The following is a 19,944-nucleotide window of genomic DNA, read 5'->3' as shown; positions in this document are numbered from 1 at the left end:
GACCTCCCTCAGCGCACTCAGGTTGAACCTGCAGGGAATCCATGAGGCCTGGGAGTGAGCAGGGACCTGTGCCAGGCTGAATTTGCTCACAGAGGGGAAAGGTTAATGTACCGCTGCAGCTGAGCGCGCCTTCGTTTGAGCTGCCTCCCTCAGCTTTAGCCTAGTTGGAACAACCCATGACTGCACTCAGATTAGAAAAGGTGTGTTCTAATTAATGGGAGTGCTGTGGACTTCCTCCTTGGCAGCAGCTCTGCCTCTGTATGTGCATGTAACGTGGAGGACGAGGACACTTTCCCTCCCTGCTGGAACAAAAGGATTATTAGAGCAGGCACTCATCACTCTGGGGATTATTTGCAGGAGTAGCTTGGCAGAACTTTCCTTTCTTCCTATGTTAACAGCTGGGATAAAGAGAGCAGCATGAGGAAGACGTCGTACACAGGTGAGTAGGGCAAAACGCTTCTGCAGGGCCATGGAAGACCTCAGCTGGGCTCAGTCGGCAGAAGGAGAAAGCCTGCAGTGTGTTTGGCTGTTTGGCGGTTCTGGAAAGTTCAAGTGGTTTGCTGTAGAGGAAGAAGATTGAGAAGAAAGCTGAGGGAAACAAGCCTATGAGGTCTAAAAACTCTAGATTCTCAGACCACAATGCACCCCACACACACACACACACACACACACACACACACACACCCTTTAATTTTAGGTTATAGTTTGGATGGAAAGAATTTGCATTTGTATTGCATTTTAAAAAAACTAGGAGCGTTTAGAAGAGTTTAGGGTCCAATGTAAATGTGGGACAGGAAGCAAGGAGCATGCGGGAGGCAGACCTTTCATTTTCATCTGCTGAACTCTGGAAACCCCTCTATGGCTTCTTGCAGTGTTTAGGGTCTGCTTCATGTGCTAGAGGACAAGCAGGCACACAGAGCTGCATCCTCTGCTCGCTGCTACCGTGTGACATTGTGAAGTAGTGCACAGGCACATTTCCACCACGAGTACGTGCAAGCTGCAAGCCTGTGAGAGGCAACCCTAAGCTGCCCTCAGAAGCCACCGACTTGTATTTAAGTTGACCTGTACACCTCTTGGGCTAAGAACTTCTTAATGCAGACTCCTGGAGATCCAGTCTGGAGAGTGAGTGAGTTGTCGGAGCTAGAGATCTCACTCAATGCAGTGAAGTGTGTTACTTGCGTTCCACATGCATCTCAAGGAATCGATGGGCATAATGTAGATCTGAACACACTGAAAGATTTGGAAATTACATTTGATCTGAAATAGCCCTTTGCTCCCCCCCACACAGAAAAAATGATACTTCTGTTTGACTCTGCAACCATAATTTGAACTGTTGTCCCAGTTTAACATGCTGATGTGGGAGGAACGGTGAGTTCTTTGACCAGGATCTGGAAGGCATGGGTGCAACAGTCCTCTGTTGGCACCACTCTTGCAATATCCTCACATGCCACACCATCTGTACACATCAGCACTGCCGGCAGAAGGTGTGCAAATTCCCTGCACAGACTGTACGTTACTGATTTATGCTGCTGGTGCTGCCTGTATTACTGAACTCAAACTGCCTTTGGTGAAATCTGGATTGTGAATGACAACCAGTGTGGTGGAGTGGTTAGAGTGTTGGACTGGGATTTGGGACACCCAGCTTTTCCATGCGTACCCATGAAGCAGACTGGGTGACTTTAGGCGGACTCTCAGCCTAGCCTTCCTCACAGGGTTGTTGTGTGGAAAAAAATGGAAATGAAAAGGGCTTTGTACTTCACCAAGGAGTCCTTGCAAGAGGCAGAAAAGGTGATACTGATGGTGTTGATGATGTTCCTTATCACAGATCATTTTGGAATCATTATCGGATTATTTTGGGACTCATACAGTTTCTAGCAGTGCAGTCCTACATTGGCAAGACAAAGCCTAGACGTGCATCAGATTTTTCAGAAAATCGCTTCAAACTGTTCCTCATAGCTGGGTCTCCATTCTCGGTGCATCCCACCCTCTTCCAGGCAGCGTGGAAAGAAGTGTGCTGGCTGCATCTCTGAGATCACAAGAATGAAGGTGGGGAAGGGCTTTAGCGCACCCTGTAGGGGGCAGGGCTGGGAGGGGAGGGAGGGATGAGACTGGCACCCAGTCACCCTGTGCCATGGAGGTGCCTAAGCCCCCTTCCCTCCTCTTCCAAAGCAAAATTGGCCCTGCAGCTTATTTGCTTGACACGAGGAAGATGGAGACAACACTCCCCTCCCCCATGCGTCTCCTGCCCTCCAGAACATGCCTCTGTATGCAGCCCTCCAGGTTTGGAGGGTTATGAGCATCTGGGTTGGACAGAGCCTTACCTTTCAGGAATCAGATAGAATATTCTGCTTCCGTGTTATAATACTTTGTTAGAGTCGGTTTCATTTCAATGGCAGAATGGTTATTTACACTTTTAGTAATTCTTCACCCTGCCCTACAACTTTCCTAGGTTTTGCATATGTTTCTACCACAGAGATGACGCACTGGAGCTGACCCTTACTGCCAAGAGAGAGACAGACATTGCACGTCCAGAGCAGGCCCCCACATCCAGGCGAGAACAGGGGCAGTTTCTCCCTCAGCAGGCAATTTACACACACAGCGACTGCAAAAAGATGGATAAATAGCCAGCTGGGGGTGGGGGGCAGGGCAACCGTCTGCCCTTGCACCTTCCTAGATCCAGGTCCGGCCATGAGCAAGGACAACCTGATCTCCTTGGTTACTTGCAGAGGAATTATTGGAGGGACCAAAGCTCACAGGGCCAAAGCCTGGGGGTGGATGGGGCTGTGGGGGCACCCCTGCTGCAGCCTTGGGCACCCAGGCGCTGGGCAGCCATGTGATGTGGTTCCACTCTGGGGCTTGCCTAGAACACCTCCCTGCAAAGATGCATCAGGGACCTTTCTTCACATGGAGGGTTGTGTGCTGCTGGTGGCAGTGGCGCCTTTTGGACCCAGGGACAATAAGCACACTTGTGGGCAAAGTTTAAATGGTCTCCCTCCATCTGCCAGCGTCATGTGTAGGTCTCTGTAGCTATACGGGTTTACTATTATTATTATTATTATTATTATTATTATTATTATTATTATTATTATTATTATAACATTTCTATACTGGTTTCAAATGTGCAGGCTTCCCCGTCCCAGATTTTTTTAATGAGGTCAAAAAGAAACACAAGTGTAATTTTTAGTATATATTTTTACCCTGTCTTTGGGGCATTTAGTATAGTGTGTCTTGTTCCCACAGCACAATGACTACGTCAGAAGCTGTGAGAGATGAATCCGGGGTCTGTGACACGCCTGCTTTCAACACCATGTTCTTCCATTGTCTAGAAGCTTTCTGCAGAAATGGTTGGGTGTTGGGTGGGAAGTTGCTGCCTTCCCCCCTTGTCTCCGCACTACATTATGCCTGATGTGGTGCTACGCGCTTTGGTGTAGCTGTTTCCAACTCTGTCACTGCCCCTAACAATCCTGCCCCTTCGCCAGGAAGAATAACGGGGATCTCTGTAGTTGTCATGGGGCTATTTCCTGGGGCTGCTTACCCTGCCATTGATGTATATGAAGGAGAATGTGTTCATGGGGCCCAAACCCGGACTTGTTCTATGTATGGGGGAGTCCTTGGCAGTGAGCCATCTGATGGCCCCCTCCTAGGTTTATGGGTCCTGTTGGTTTACTGAGCCACCAAGGCAAAATCCATGAGCTGCCATTTTAAACATCCCACAACGTTGGAGGGCTTTCTGCTATCTAGCTTGTTGGTACAAGGGAATAGGGCAGCTGTCAATGCGAGATGCTGCTGGAGTCCAGCAGCTGCCTGACAGTGCTGGATGCCAGATGCTGTTGCTGGACCTTAGCCTAAGGATACATAATTACATGCAAATATGTGCAACTAAATGGTGGTTTGTCCTCGGCAGCATATTTTGACTGCTGCCAGAAGCTGATCTTACCATGGGTGTTTTCTAGGCTGGAAACATGGGTGAGGAGTTATTTTTCTTCTCACTCCACGTGAGGACCATTTTCACTTCCCAGGTACTTCCTGAAGCTGTTTCCCATGACAGTGAAGAGCATAGCTTGGGCTACACTGGCATACAGTTGCATACAACATGCTTTCTGAAGACTTAGAGGACAGACTGATTTCTAGGTCGCCCCTCGCCAGGCATTCACATTGCCCTCTACCTGGAGGGAGGGTTCGTCTTAATGTGTGAAGGTCCCTCCCCCTGCTTGGAAGCCTGCAAACTCAGCATGGAGACCTTCAGACAGAGGAGGCCATCTGCTTCAGAGAGTCTCACCGTATGTGTGGGAAACACAGCTAGTCAGGGAGGGCCTAGCACACTTCCCCTCCTTGTGTGCTTAAGGCACACCATTTCATTATGCTTCCAAACTAGGTTATTTCCACCATTCCTCTATTCAGCAAATTGGATTAAAGCCTAAAGGGAAGTTTTGACTGCATATAGGGACTATGGATCTCTTTGCTCCTTTTATCAAGGTACCTACAGAATTCCACAAAGGTCAGCAAAATGATAGCATTCTCTTCTAGGATCCAAGCCATCCACATTAGCTGCTCCAAACTGTAAGCAAGCTGTGATGCTTCCCACGCATCAGCATCAAGCAACGTTGTGTGAAGAGTCGGGTGGGTGCTGGGGCAAATTCATCCCTCTTTTTAATGAGGATGGCACCAGTAGCCATTGAATCTGTGGCCCACTTCCTTTTCTCCCAGCCACTTAGCACTTGGGGACTTGCATTCCATTGGTTAGCAACTTTCATCAGTACTCATCATTTATCAGGCTGACACAAAGGGGGGAATGCAGGCAGCCTTTGTTTCCGGAGTGTCTTTGGGTGCTCAAAGGCTTGCTGGTGAACAGAAGAGAGCAAGCAATGCATCCAAGATTTATCGCACACTTTGGCAAACAGAGCACTGTGATCTCAGAATTGTTCCCAGAGCCAGACTCTACAGACACTCCCCACAGAAAGGCCTAATTGTGTGGGGCTGGAGTGGGGGCGCTGTTGACATTCTAGCGCAATGTTTCCCAAACTTCTGAAAAGCTGAGGTGTGCTTTCTTTCTGAATTATACTGGAGGACAACATGTAATTCTTCTTCGACCAGCTAACTTTGTGGGAAATATGTAAGCATAAGAACTATTTGTCCCCGTGCAAAGCACTGTTCCTGGCACGCTTCCTTTTAAGACAGGTATCCTTGCTGTGAGGGTGGCCACTGAAACCTTGCCAAAAAAAGAGAGGACGTTGCAGTACATAAAGTTTGCATATGCTACTTCTTATGTATTGGTGCACAGATATGATTTTGCAATTAAAATAGAAAAAAAATACATATTATTGTAGTAGGAAAGTTAGTGATCCATGTGCCAGGTTAGCCTGCCATGCAGGGTCTAACTGTTCATGGGCAACTTTGTGGTCTCCGCTTTCCCTTCTTGTGTTCTTTATCTTTAAACTGGGCTTGGATGTGAGTGCCCTTCAAATAAAGAACTGCTTTCTTTGTAGGACAACTGGCCACCCTAGTGCTAGATCTCTGGATTGGGAATAATTATATTACTATTTTATTGCAAAGGTGGCTGGTCAAGATGCAGTTGCCACTTTTTCAATAGGACTTCTCGGGTCTTGGTTTGCTAGCAATCCGCAGCACGTGTGACAAAATAACTAGCTAAAGCTTGTTTCTATTAACCTATATGGGATAACTTGGCATATTGGAACTGCTGCTAAATATGGGCAGAGGCAGGGGAGGAGATAAACTATTTTATTTCATTCATATTTCATTCCTCCAAGAAGCTCAGAGAGGTGTATTGTAGTTCTTGTCCTCCTCATGTGTTGATCACCACAACAACCAGGTGAGAGAGGCTAGGCTGGGAGATGGTGACTGTCCCACCAGTTCTAGTCCAACATTCTAAACATGGTGTCACAGTGGCTTTTGGGTTAATGTATCTTGTATATATATTATGGAAAGCCAGCAACCAAGACCTGACAGCTGACAATGGTTGTATAGAGTTATTTACTTTGCCTCCATGAGGTAGCAAAAAACTGGCAGCATTTCTTCAGTTTTAAAGCCTGTACATAAATCCAATCCAATAGGTATCTTGAAACCTCCAATCCTGGCATGGAAGCTGATGGAGCTAAATCAGGGAAGTCTGGCCTCTGACACACAGAATGGACACTCCTGCCCTAATGTAACGTAGGCTTTTTTTCTTACAAGGATATTGATTCACTGGCACTCTTTAAAATGGCTGCACCAGAGGTCAGCCAGTTGTGGCACCTTGGATGTGTTGGCCTACAGCTCCCATAATCCCTGATAATTGGCTTTCCCAGCTATAGCTGATGGGACCTGTAGGTCAAAACATCTGGAGGGCCACATGGGCCCATCCTGAACTAAAACTACTGCTTTCCAGTTTAATTATGCTATAGATAACTACTTCCGGAAAACCAAGAAAATCCTCAGAACAGTCACAGGTAATCCATGTACTGAAAGCTGGGTCATTACGTATTAGCCAAGCAACCAAAACTGGTTGGGCACATACCAGTAACAATGCCTTTTTCACTGTAAATGGAAAGAGGAGCTACCACAGTTTTGATATGGATTAGCTGTATTTCTTTTCATTCCTGGGATGCTTCCAGATGGATGACTGTTAGCATTACTAATCAGAAAGCATTGTGTGGTAATTTAAACTTTTTCTCCATAATGGATTTTCTGTGGTAAGGAGGAGGATGGAAGTATTGGGAAAACATGTGACTAGACACCCCCACAAACACGCCCCGTCAAATTCCATGAATAAGGCTGGGCAATTGCAGGATAAAAGCTTTATTTACTACTTCCTTGGAGTAGTAATCACACTTCTGATTCTCTGACCCACACTTCTGATTCTCTGAAGGGTGGGTCATACTGCAGAGAGCAGGCAGAATGACTTTTCAGTAGTCAGCACTTAAATCACAGCTCCCGCCCCCCCCCCAGATAATTCTTCCAACTCTTCCAGATACATTAATAAACTTTTGGTTTCTCTACAGGAGGAAATGTAGAGAAATAGATACTTATTGGAACTAATTTATGTAAAGGTCTTAGACACAGACAGTGCCAAATAAGATAGGGGTTCAGTGGGGTACCAGAAATATTGGACCATGGTCCCAATCTCTTAAAAATTCCAATTTGGAACCCTCTTAATGCTCTCTTCCTGTGTGTGTGTGTGTGCGTGTGTGTATGCGTGTGCCTACAGTGGGGGGGGGGTCCTTACAAAAGTCTGTCAAACATTACATGCTCCCAAATGATAATGGTTTTGTAGCGAGACCACTGTTTGCCTGAAGTTATTATACTTTGCATCTATAATTATACAGACTGTAATGCAACAAGCATGGAGTAAAGAGAATAAGGATCTTCCTTTTTATTTCTCATGAATAGTCTTCTGTAATTCAAATTCTTGAAAAGGCTAAATCTATTGTTTGACATATGCTCAATATAAGCTTCCAAATCCTTTTCCAGCAGCTATACTAGCTAATCAATAATTATGCTTGTGGCTTTTGCTTTTTATCCTCAACATAGCACTTTAGAATTAGTCTTGCTGGGCTCCATTTTTAGTCTAACCTAGGAATATACGTGAATTTCATTTCAGTTTGCAAATAAACTAAACATGTCCTGTTTGCAATCCCAAACACAAACTCAAAAAAAAAAAAGTACACTCATTCCCAAACTTGTGATCATGTTAAAAAATGCAAATGTTTGAAATAGGTTCTTTGAAATACATTTTTTTTAAAATACACGTTCAAGAGGAGAAGTGCACACTTGTTCAAAATGTGCACAAAATATGAAGTTTTCCCATTCAAAAGATGCATTTTATTCCTCCGAGTGAACTGCAAATCAGGTTGTAATCAAAAAGAGGAGCAAGAAATGAATGAAGTTTGGAAAATTTCAGTAAAATTCCCATCTTTATCTATATAACTGTCCTATCTTTATCCCTACAACTGTGGATTTGAACCTCTTTGTCAAAACGAAAGGGTTAGGATCCATTCAGCGCAGCACTGAGTTACTCAAGACTTATTCATTAAGCCTGTTTCCTCATGGAGCGCTCCACAAACTCAAGCCTGAGGCCAGAGGCTCATTGGTATGTATAGCACCTTTCATGTATGGCAGCTTTCCTCATCCTGGTACCTGCAGGATGTTTTGAATGGTAACTTCCAGCATTTCTGACCATCAGTCATTCTAGCTGGGCCTGATGGAAACTCAAGTCCAAACTATCTGAAGGGCATTGGGTTGGAGAAGGCTGGTGCAGAGCATCCCTCTCGGGTATTGCTGATTCAAGGATTTCATGTAGCAAGACTGAAAAATTCATTTTCCACCTAAGTTGTTGGAGAGCTGCTGGCAGTCAAATGAAGCCCTCAGACAGATGGATCAAAGCTCTAACTCTATCTATATTTGGCTTGATGATGCTCATAAACAACATGGGGACTATGCCAGCCCTTCTACCAACACCCAAATGGCAGATAAGATGCCAGTAGGATAAATGCACCCTTCAAAACAGGAATTCTGACACCAGCTGTAATCGCTCCTTGAGCTATCTTTCCCCATACTTCTGATTAACAATCCGGTGCCTGGGTTACGAGCAGCACCATCAAAAGAATCTAGCCCAAGAATGCTGAATCAATCCAGCTCTGGGGTTTCCCTTGAAGAACTTGCTCTGTTCCTTTTCTTAAGTGGATACTGATCCCTTCACAATTACTGATTGTGCAACTGTTGCTACTGAAATCTGCAACAACTGCTAAATGCTATACAATTCTACAATTGCAGAATTAACAGCTTCTTGTTTTCTATCTGGTGTTGCTTCTAAACATAGTAGATCACAACAGCTGCCCCTCCCAGTTGCAGCAGCTGCCCCTCACAGCACAGTGGGTCACTGGATACAAAATATGAATGAGGCCTTCTGTTAAGATGAATATTTTATATGAGGCCAGTAATATAATTTACAGTCAGCATTCACAGCTTGGTAAAGTGTTACCACTCTGTCAGTGCCAACTTGCTCATCACTCTGGTAAGGAGCTTGCAGCCTGCCCCAACCAGTTATCAGAAGTTGGGAGGCAGTTATACATTTATGCCTTTTATTACATCTAATAAAAGCACATTGTTCCCAGCCATATTCTTTCTTTAATCCAAACTCTAATAATAATGCCATGCACAGGAAACCAGTTAACTTGAGTTGTGCTTCCTCTTTGGAAGCATGAACTTGGCTGTTTTGGAGACTTAATTCTTAGTGTACTTTTAGCAAAACAAAACAGAAATATACCAAGAAAAGACAAGTGCTCACTTAATCCTTGGGGGCAAATGAGGAATAAAAGCAGCTGCACAACTAATAAAACATTACTAAAAGTACTTTCAAGATGGGAGGAAAATCTCAGCTGAAGATGTAAAAAATCAGCATCCCAAGAGAACAAATAGACTGTATAAATAATACCCTTTTACTGAAACCTACATTTCACCCAGAATGTAAAAATTAGATGGTCAATTCTCTTGAGAGCTTCTATTTTATTGATTGCAAGAGATAAACATTTACTTATGTACCATCTGAGACTTGCTCCCGAAGCTCATTGTGTGAACCCAGGACATGGGCAGAGGGTACATGGTGCTGGCACCTTGCTGAAGCGAAGCAGGTCTGAGTCTGGTCAAGGCCTGCAGTCTTGTATTCCATGATGGGAGAAAGGCAGGATATAAATGTGGTGGATAAATGAAAATATAGTCTACACTTCAAGGTGGTGTATGAAAGCATATGCATGTACAAACTCTAATAAGACAGCTGTTCCAACCTCATGCCTTCCAGACTTTTGGACTTTTTACTCTCACCAGAATCCATCTAGTATGAAGAGTAGTCAGGTATTCGGGAAACTGTAATCAAAAACATCTGAAGGACAACTAGCTTGAGAGGGCTGTTTCCAAAGATCAGGGATCTTTTAGATAGGGATGGGCAACCTGTAGCTCCACAGATGTGTTGGCCTACAACTCCCATCATCTCTGGCCAGCATAGACAATATAGTGAGGAATATTGGAAGCTACAGATCAGCATCTTGAGGGCCCCAATTGTCCACTCTGGTATAGGAGAACAATGGAAGAGTTACATGTTACAAGAAACCCATGTAGGGCTCTTTTGGCAAGTGTTCTGCTAGTACAGTGCTGGCACTCAATAAAACAAGGTAACCGTCGTTCCTCCCTAGCTTGGGGATCCTGAAGGTGGTGAATTTAAATGTATAGGATAATTCAGCAGAGGAACTGGATTCTAGGCAATGGATGGATGGAAGTCATTGCCAGAGTTTACCATGAACAGAGAAATATTTTAATTGCTGGGAAGGAAGTTTAAAATTAGTCTGGCACCTGAGCTAGTAGCTACATGAATCTGCAGAGCTCTGTTCAGTTCTTGGTGTATTTTTGCTGCAACATGGAAAGTTCAACCTCTTGGGCCTTCAGAGGTTCTGCAGTGTATGCTTGGTCTCATGCATGATTTTTGCATTTTCATGCATGATTCAGCCTGCTGGAGGTTCACCATCCCCTGCAAACAAGGTTCTACTTGTCTTCAGATAATCCAGCTTTCCCCTTGCAATGGAAAAGGGACCCCCCCCCCCCCCCACGCACGCCCACAGAGGGAGAATTTTCGCTTCCTTTTAATCAAGAAGCAGATCCTAGCTGCTGCACAGAGAATGAGCTTTGTGTTTTCCCTTTAGCAAGCTAGAATAAATTCCTGTGGCCTAGTTTTGTAAAGTCACATGGACTAGAATGGCTTGCGCTTACAGCAAGTATTGACCACATCATATTAAAGTTCAGTTTTCCTCTCCAGTCTTTCCACACATCACTTCCCGCTCCTCCAGTCCTTCAACACAGTTTCAAAGCACCCATTTTCTGTCATGGAAAACACTGTGCCCTTGTCTCAAGTAACTGCCTTTCTGGATTACTTGAGGGTACAGTCACATTTTCAGGCGGGTAAACAAAAGCCACAGAGCACTGTCGTGTTTGCCTGGAGACTTCAAGATGGTGAAATTTAACCAGTTCACGTAGATTGCTTATCAGCTTTCTATGAATCATTTCCTTTCTGGGGGCTAGCAGCTAGTCTAGTTTCAACACCATCTGTTTTTGACCTCCAGCCTTTTGCTAGGTAGGACTCACCACTCTTAAGCCAGAAGTTTTGTGACTGAGGGAAGCATCTCTCCTGTTGCTTCACCATGTCCTTGGCTCAGGAGTAGATGGTCTCTATGCTCTGTTTTTTCATTATTTCATTTCCATGGAATCAAAGGTGCAATCATAGGTATGTTTAGGCAGAAAAAATATTTATCTACTTATTTATTTTCTATCTCATCCAATAACGGAAGTTTTCTTGTCAGTTTACAGCATTTGCTCAAAGTACAATACAAAAGGTCAAATATAAAATACAGGTACAATAAAATAAGTCTAAAATTCCAGTATATTAATTTAAAACAGTTTAAACATTTAGAACAAATCCAATAAAAGTAGACCTAATGAAAACAGCTGACGGAACTCATCATGTGCTGTGATGTGTCAGTATATTGGGTTTAATCTTTTGCTAAGATCAGACTGTCTTAAATGCTGTCTGCTTGTTTATGAACCTTATAACCTTTGTGTTTGTCATTCCATGATTCCCAAAAATGTTAGAAGGAAGTATTGCTGTGCTTTATCAGTGGGGTTGCTCAGTCGTCTCTCCCTAACCCTGCAAGCCAGGATCTGCCTTTCTCACGAAGTGCTTGCCCCATTAAATCATTCCTTCATAGGACAGGGCTTACATGCAGCAGCAGATGGATATTTATTTTTAGCCAGCATAGGTCAATTTGCAGTCTTTGTCAAGCAGGACTGGAGACATTCCTCAGTGCCTGGTCTTCTAGACACCTAAAATTTGATGATACTTAAGGAGCAGTTGAAGATCCTCCTACTGTGTCCCTGTCATGATGGACTGGAACAGGTTGGAGTGGCCAGGCATGGCAGCAGGGTGAACTGATGAGATGGGTGGCCAGTGGGATTGGGAGCAGCTAGGAAGGTGGAGGCATATTCACTCAGTGTTGGTTGGGAAGATAAAAAGGAGGGACAGGAGGGAAGGGGAAAGGAGCAGCAGTGGCATGTGGATAGGGAAGGAAGAACAAAGCCATACTTGATGAAAAGAAGCAGGACAGAACCTCAGAGAAGAGGCAGATAAGAGCAGATACAAGGAAAGAGAGAAGCAGAAAGAGGAGGAAAGTGTGGTTTGAAGGCACAGAAGGCGTTCACATAAGCAGGTGTGCGGATGTCCAGAGCTTGGAAGGGAGACCACCTGGGAACTGCCTGTAACCACCTTGAGTTCCACAATGGGAGAATAAATATAATAAATAACTAACATTCATTCATTTACTTTATGTCCCAGCTTTCCACTAAAATATACTCAAAATGTCCAACCATGAAATATAGGGGGGAATGACAGTGTTATAATTTAACCTAATTAATTAAAATGAGTACAATGAAATTACATTCCATTCAAACGCAAATAAAAATAGAAGACAAATAAAAGCAAACCAGATTAAAGACTTGATTCAGCAGCAGTTCAGCTTGGATGCCAAGAGCATGCCCAGACAAAATGTTCTTTGCCTGCTAGTGAAAGGAGGGCAGAGATAGAACAAGCCTGCCCTTCTTTAGGAGGGATCACTAAAGCCTAGAAGGTAGCACCGAGACAATGTTTCCACCAAGAGTACCCTAATAGTGGTTATATCAACAGAAGGGCCTCTCAAGAATCTTAAAACTTGGTGCCAGTGCCCCTCACTAGAGAAATCCTACTGTGAGAAGGAGTCGGACTTCCAAAGCCAAATAGCTACCCAAGGCAGGAGACCAAGGAGATGGTCATGGTTCCAGCTCCCTAAGAGGCGGGAGGGGACAGTTCCGAAAAGGATATTCAGGAGAATTGCTGCCTCAAGAGGTGGACCGGAAGGGCTCCTTTAAGAGTAGAATGGCCAAGTAGAAAGAAGGATCCCTTAAGAGGAAGGGTCTGCTTGGGACCATGGCAAGTACTGAGCTGTGGCTGTGCCCTGGGTGGGGCTCACAAAGCTCTGGCAAAATAAACTTGTGATTTCAGTCTGGCCTTTGCTAGAGACAGTGTAACCTGCCGCATTTGGTATCTTGTGCGTCTGACCTTGGACTCTGCTTCTTGTACTGTATGTTCTGACTGCTTTTCTGTGTTTGGACCATGGTTGCCCTTCAGGCTCCTTCCTTGGAAACTCTCTGGCTGGGTTCAGACAACACAAAAAAACATGGTGGCTTTTTACAATTATAGGCCTGTCATGTTGTCTGAACCCAGTCACAGTATTTCACCATGGTAAATTTGGTCTTTGGGAACCATGATAAGAGGCAAGTTTTGTTCTATGGTTTCTCCATACCACCATTGCTTGTCCTGTTCTCTGAACATGGTTTCCATGGTCTTGGTATACAACTTCCACAGATTCCTCTGGAAAGAGCAGTAACTGCAGGAGCTGCTCCAGCCTCCTAGGCTCTAAGTGCAGACCAATGAGGAAGAAGCAGGTGATGTAGGTAGGGAGCAATATACCCTGGGATTAAATTTCAGACATGGTGACTCATGGGATATGTGCCAGCATGGGAGGACACGAAGAATGGAAACCACAACAATGTAGGAATCACTTGATTATCTGTCGGGTTAAAAATACACAAACCATGATAACCATGCAGGGCTGCTTGTTGTCTTTGTGTGAATCTGGCCTCTCTCTTGCCTGGTGAAACTCTGCCTTTAACCATTGTGTGTTGTTGACTTATTTTTGGAATGTTCCTTGGTTTAACTGAATGCTGAGCCTGTTCCAGTCATAGTGGGACACCTGGCCAACTTCATATGGGAAAATGCAGTCTTGCAAATAGCTTGGTCTCAGGCCATGTTGGGTTTCACAGGTTATAACCAGCACTTTGGCTTGTACCTGGAAGTGGACCAGAAGCTAGTGAAACAGTTTTAACAAGCAAGTCACAGGGGTAATGAGGGAGTCTCATGTTCTTTATAGCTGGCCTTGGTCAATATTCTGACTGCAGCATTCTGGAGCAGCTGAAGTTTCTGAGGCCTCTCTAAAGGCAACCCCCACATGAAGCATAATATAGTAATTTTTGCCCCAGAACATCTCTGGTATATTTTTTAAAAGTTATCTCTAGCACTACAGCACATCAAAAGTTCGCCACAAGCTAAACACTACCCTTTGGACACCCTGGAACACCATGGATGCTATTTATTTATTTGTTTGTTTGTTCGTTTGTTTATTTGATTGCAGGCAGTGTGGTGGGTGCATGTGACCAACAGTAGTGTTGCAACGAAGTTCCACAGAATCCACCCCACTTCAGTTTGCGGAACTTCCTCTCATGCTCAGCCCTGTCTTAGAAAGTGAGAAGAAATCCAGGAATGCTCGCAGAAACCTGGCTGAGCAACTGGCAATCTTCTTCTGCGCCTTTGGACATGCATAGCACAAACAAGGGCTACACATTGCGTGCATGGAAGAGGGATGCCTCTTAGGCAGCAGTCACAGGGGCTTCAGTTCCTGAGCAGTGCCAAGTGAACGCTTGGCACACTTGCCAGGAAGTCTGACTCATAGCAATATGCATGAATTCCGGAGTAGATTCCCAGCTCCAAAGTGGATTACTCACATATCCCCAACCAACAGGTCATGTGTTGCCCACCCCTGAAATACAAGACAATTGCGAGAGGGTGGTGTCCTCCAGCTTCTTCCCAACTTACTTGGATGTGGCTGGTGGGCAGAGGGCAGTAACCCTGACATTCCTGGGGGCTTCCAGCCTCTCCAGTCTGTCTGAGTCTGACCTTAGTAAACCGGGTGAACGGGCTATTCAGACCAAGATTCTTGCCTTCTCATTACAAGCATCGAAACATAAGAAGGGCCTTGCTAGAAAGACCGAAGGCCTTCCCAGTTCAGCGTAGGGCACACACAGTGGCCCACCATTTGCCCACAGGAAACTCAGAAGCAAGGCAAGAGTACAATGTCAGCTTTCCACTCTTATTCCCCAGCATACTGCCTCGGATACTGGAAGTAACATAGAACCATAGATACTAGTAGGTGCTGGTAGCCTTATCTTCTTTGAATTGTCCAATTTCCTTTTAAAGCCATCCTTATTGCTGGCTATCACCTTTATCATGCCTTGCCTTAAGTGGAACATCTCCAGGTGTTATAACTATTCCGCATTGGATTATAGTCTTCGCAACCTGCCTAACTGGGTGGAATCACTGTCAGACAGTCAAAGTGGATGCTTTTAACCGGGCACTGAAAAGATAGCAAAGTTGGCACCAGATGGACCCCTGTGTGGGGCTCATGGGGAAAATTGGGGGGGGCACCTGTGTGGGGACAATTGGGGGGGCACCATTGAGAAAGCCCTTTACCTTGTTGCCATCCTCTGAATTTACTTTGCAAGTGTCACTCAGAGAAAAGCCACAGACGTAAACTAAGATGTCCAGGTAGATGTAGGTCAGGAGGGGCATTCTAGAGCTATCGTGGTCGAAAGCTGCATAGGGCTTTAAAGGTAAAAGGTAGAGGATGGAGTGCTATGGATCCTGCTTTATTTTATTTGTTTATTTATTTACATAGATTTATAGGCCGCTTGCAATGCAAAACATACTAACAGAGTCCCTCATCTCTTTTGAACTGGGTCCATATTGCCTTGCGCAGGCACAGGGATGGGATTTCAGGGGCAGTCTAAGGTCATTGAACAATGCCTCCCTTGCTCTTTCGGGCTGGAGGAGGTGTACTGAGCTCTGCGGGCACCAAAGGAGATGGTCCACCGTCTAATCAGAAGGGGCCACTTGCACTCAGGGCAGGAGAAGCACATTTGCCTTTGCATCCCCAGCACTGAGCTCTGCGGGCACCAAAGGAGATGGTCCACCGTCTAATCAGAAGGGGCCACTTGCACTTACACATCCCCATCCTGCCTTGAGGGCAGTACATGCCTTGGGTCCTGTGCATGCAGAATTTCTCTTGGTTCCTTCCCCTTCAAAAACACAGAGTTGAGACAGAACACAGCAGGTGTCTCTAGCCCAATCGGTTGCATGTGTGATGAGGGTATATAAGAGTTCACATTCTCCATCACAATGCTTGGAGGGTCCATTCTGCTAAATATGTCAACTGAGGCCTGGTATTTGTGCTCCTGTATTTGATATTGCTGCAGGTTTGGCCCAGCAATTCATGTGCGCTGCTGCCAAAGCTACAGGGTGTCTATTTCAATTTTTATTCTAAGTTGTCAAAGCAAATTTAAACAGCGTCAGAGACTGTCGAAATTAATTAAAGGAAGACAAGTTGTTGAAGATTCTCAAAGGGGGCTAATTTGAATTTTGAGTCTTTCTCAAACAAATGAATACATAATTGCAAATGCTTTTAATTTCATTCATGGCTTTGTTAAACACTCCTACTCTAAGCTCTAGTACATACCAGCCATTTCAATGAAAAGTCAACCAGAAACCAGTAGTAAGAAAGCAGTGCAGTTTTTAAGAGTCTGAGGAGGTGACAAGTCCCCACTATTGCTTCTCCGCACTCATTGTCCCTCATGAACCAAGCAAAATTCAACCCATAAGGAACTGTCACTTCAAATAATTATCTTGCTTGGCTCAGAATTAGTGGGTGGCGGACATGTAGGAAAACAAATGACAAATGTGCTTGCTTTTGCAATTCGCTATTTTGCTCGCTTTCTCACATATTGTCTTGATCTGAGAACTGGAGTATTGTGCATGCTGCCTCTGAAAAGAGTTCTTCACCCAGCTAGATCCAGCTAAGAGGACATAAGCAATTAATTTCGGCACCACCAATGCCATCTGCTGTGCCTGCCTCCTCTTCCAAGGACAGTAGCACAAGATGCGCACGCACTGAAATATCTGCCACAAAAGAGCACAATATATTAAAAGTTGTTTTAGAACTGATCTGAAGAAATCTGGGCTATAATGGCAGAAATAGCACAAGGACGATGGTTTGGGTTGTGTGTCTTCTGACAAGTGAGTGAATCAGGCATCCCAATACAAGTAAAGATGTCTAAGCATAGATCCTCCTCCCCCCTGGAGGTTTTTTGTGATCATTTGGTTGGCCTAACAACTAATACACGTTTTGACTTTTTGCATCTTGTGCTCAACACAACTCCATTTGCTTTTCCCTGACTTTCGAGGAACAAGCTAAAGGGAGGAGGCCCCTGTATTAAATCCAAGCAGCCATCAAGTCCTGCTTCGCAGTGCAGATGGGATGCACTACCAACTCTTCTCCAGCCCAGGGGAGCTAGCGGTTCTCAAGCTATGTCTCAGCAAGGGCAGCGGTACAAGGCAAGTGTATCCAGTATGAAAATAATTAATGCACAAGCAACAGTGCGTGCCTATCTGGGCAGTCTGACGGGATTAAGTAACATGCAGTGCTTCCCTAAATCAAAGGTGAACTCTTCGCATACTTCTGGGCAATATGGATGGTCGGCACACGCACTGCATTTTTAAAACACATTTGCATATTGAAGGAGTCATACTTCTGTCTATTGCCCCTTGTATGCTCTAGAATTTACTCTGGAGTTATGTTTAATATAGGCAGCTGTTCATAATAAATATGTATACTTCAACTAAAACACATGTGTAGATACAAGGGATAACATGATGACTGAGGTATCCCAGCTGTGTGACACTGCCTCTATCCCAGCTATTTAAAGCTGCCAACTTTTAAGCTGCGTAAAGCTGCCAGCAACTTTTTACACTGGGAAATGTTGCAGCTAGGAATGTCTTCCCCTGGGTGGTCTTTCCTGTTCAAGCGGGAAGATAAAATGCTGTGCTGTGATTAATTTCCTGATGTGGGAGCTTTTTTTTCAGGGAAGGCACCATTCCTCCCATGAGCATGTAGGCACGGTGGCGTGTTGGTACCTGCTGCAGGGGTTCCTGCTGATCTGGAGAATTTCAGCTTGTTTGATTCAGAAACTCAGCTCTTCCCCATTTATGCTGATACTTTGCCGTTGATATATTATCCTTTTAAGTGCAAGAAGACTCTTTCTGTTACAGAGATGTTCATTTCTTGGTCATCTGTGATATCTAGAATTGTGACTTGAAACAGAAACTTTGCCTTATAGTCAGTAATCAGAAATAGATATGTCAGAATATGGCAGTTCAGTACAGATACTGCCCACAAGCAGTATGGATCTCCAGTACGTTTTGGTATTCAGTTCCCATGATTTCTCACATCAGTGATTCTGGTTAGGGAAGATGGGGGTTTTAAGCCAAAACATCTGGAGGGCCATCGGTTGCTGCCCTCCTCTGTACTGTTAAATGTTTACTGAGCAGATCTGTAGAGTGTTAGGAGAGCCAGGATCATAGGAAAAAGGTTGGGAGCAAAACAAATTACTCAGACTGTGCTTGACAAATGCCAGAAGATGTCATCCTAGAGGAGGTGTTAGCTGCTATTTTTTTTTGTTCATAACTCACATTGATAGTCTCTCTTATTTGCCCAAAAGTCACCGGTGGGGGGGAGGGGCACCCTATTGCACTGACAATATCACGTTAGGGAGAAGCCATATTGACTGCCAACTTTCCTCAGGATTTCTAGACTCTTCCACTTTTTGTCTGAGAAGCTGAAACCTGGTGGCATGGCACCAATGTTGAGTTGCCTGTGGTCTCAACAGTTATCCCACTAATACTTGGAAGGCCACATGATTGTCAACAGAGTATGACCTCACCTTTGCTTAAAAGCCCTTTGTCGATCTGACTAAGGTGCATCTATGCCCATGCCAGCTTACTGACATGAAAACAGGAGGGGCCTCTTTGAACTGGTGGCCATGCTGGTGTGTGTGGAGAAAAAGATTTGTGTTTGGACTGAGATCTAGAGAGATGGGATGGTGGAGAACCTGGCTGGCCCTGCTCCGGAAAATCACCCGAGGACTCCAATGCCTCTTGCCAACTCCCTGGGGTTCCGTTGTGTTGCCACTGCCATCTTTCCCACTGGCTCACCATGGCTCATAACCCGGCTGATTACCACCTTCTCCCTAGAGCTCCTGGAGAGTTGCTTTATCACTGCCTCTACCAACCTTTGGCAACCATCATCTAAACAGAAAATACAGGCTTGACTTGCATGCTACTTATTTCTAATATTTCTGTGTAGTCCGTAAAGCAAGAACGCTCTCAAATCAGTTCATGCACAACGTTTTAAAAAACAACAATAGTAGAAATACAATATCCCTTGCCTAATAGCTCGAATTAAAGCCCAAAATTAGAAACTGCAGCAATTATCAAGTTTAGACGCAGTGGCCAAACCATTCTTGGCTATTGTGAATGGGTTCCATCCTCACCGGCTCTGATCTCTTTCCTCATTTCCTGGTTTGAGTGTCGCTATGACATTAGAATTATAGTTATGTCTAATCACAGTTTTCCTGCAGACCATACTGGAAGACCATTTCAAACCATGGTTTTTCATGTTCTGAGCTGGCTCTGGTGAGTGAACTGGGCCAGTATATGGAACATGATTAGGTTGATAAAGGCTTGCAGGGGGTAAACAGAGGATGAACTGAGTAGTGGCCGATACCTGTACATGGGGATCTGAGAAACTCAGGAGTGCTGGTTTGGTTTCAAGGCCTGATTCCCTGAAGCCAGGGCCACAGCTCACTCTAGTGAGTGGGGAGCAGGATTCTTCCACAGGCTGCTCTCCCTGGAGTGATCAAAGGCAGTGGGGAAAAGATCTCAACTTCTTTCGTATGACAGGATAAATGGAGGAAATGAGTACAAGTTGCCTCGAGCCACTGCAGGAACTGAATGGCTCGAGGACTTGAGTTGCAACTGCCTAGACATGTACAACATTCTGTACAAATTACAGAAAAATCACTGTAGGTTGCAAGTCAAGACAGAGGATTAATGGATGGAGAGATGGATGGTTGGTTGGTTGGTTGGTTGGATGGATGGATGGACAGATAATTGTGGGGTAGAAGGTATTCCCCATAAATTTAGTGTGG

The 19,944-nt window shown here is 44.8% G+C and overlaps 1 protein-coding gene across 2 annotated transcripts in view; it reads left to right on the top strand.

Moving 5' to 3' along the window:
* The first annotated feature begins 288 nt into the window (after window positions 1–288).
* The window catches only part of SEPTIN9 (septin 9), a 238,280-nt gene continuing 218,624 nt past the window's right edge, over window positions 289–19,944 (top strand). The window contains exon 1 of one of the 2 annotated variants that reach the window (XM_044454011.1): window positions 289–439. In XM_044454011.1, coding sequence (XP_044309946.1) covers window positions 418–439 — 22 coding nt within the window. In that variant the 5' untranslated portion in view covers window positions 289–417. The remainder of the gene's footprint in view (window positions 440–19,944) is intronic. The other variant, XM_044454010.1, reaches the window with a different exon arrangement.

Source organism: Varanus komodoensis, unplaced genomic scaffold (assembly GCF_004798865.1).
Source record: "Varanus komodoensis strain SLA01 unplaced genomic scaffold, ASM479886v1 scaffold7_1, whole genome shotgun sequence".
NCBI classification, from domain to species: Eukaryota; Metazoa; Chordata; class Lepidosauria; order Squamata; family Varanidae; genus Varanus; species Varanus komodoensis.
The sequence above is the reverse complement of the archived record's forward strand: the minus strand, read 5'-3'. Positions and strand labels throughout refer to the sequence as shown.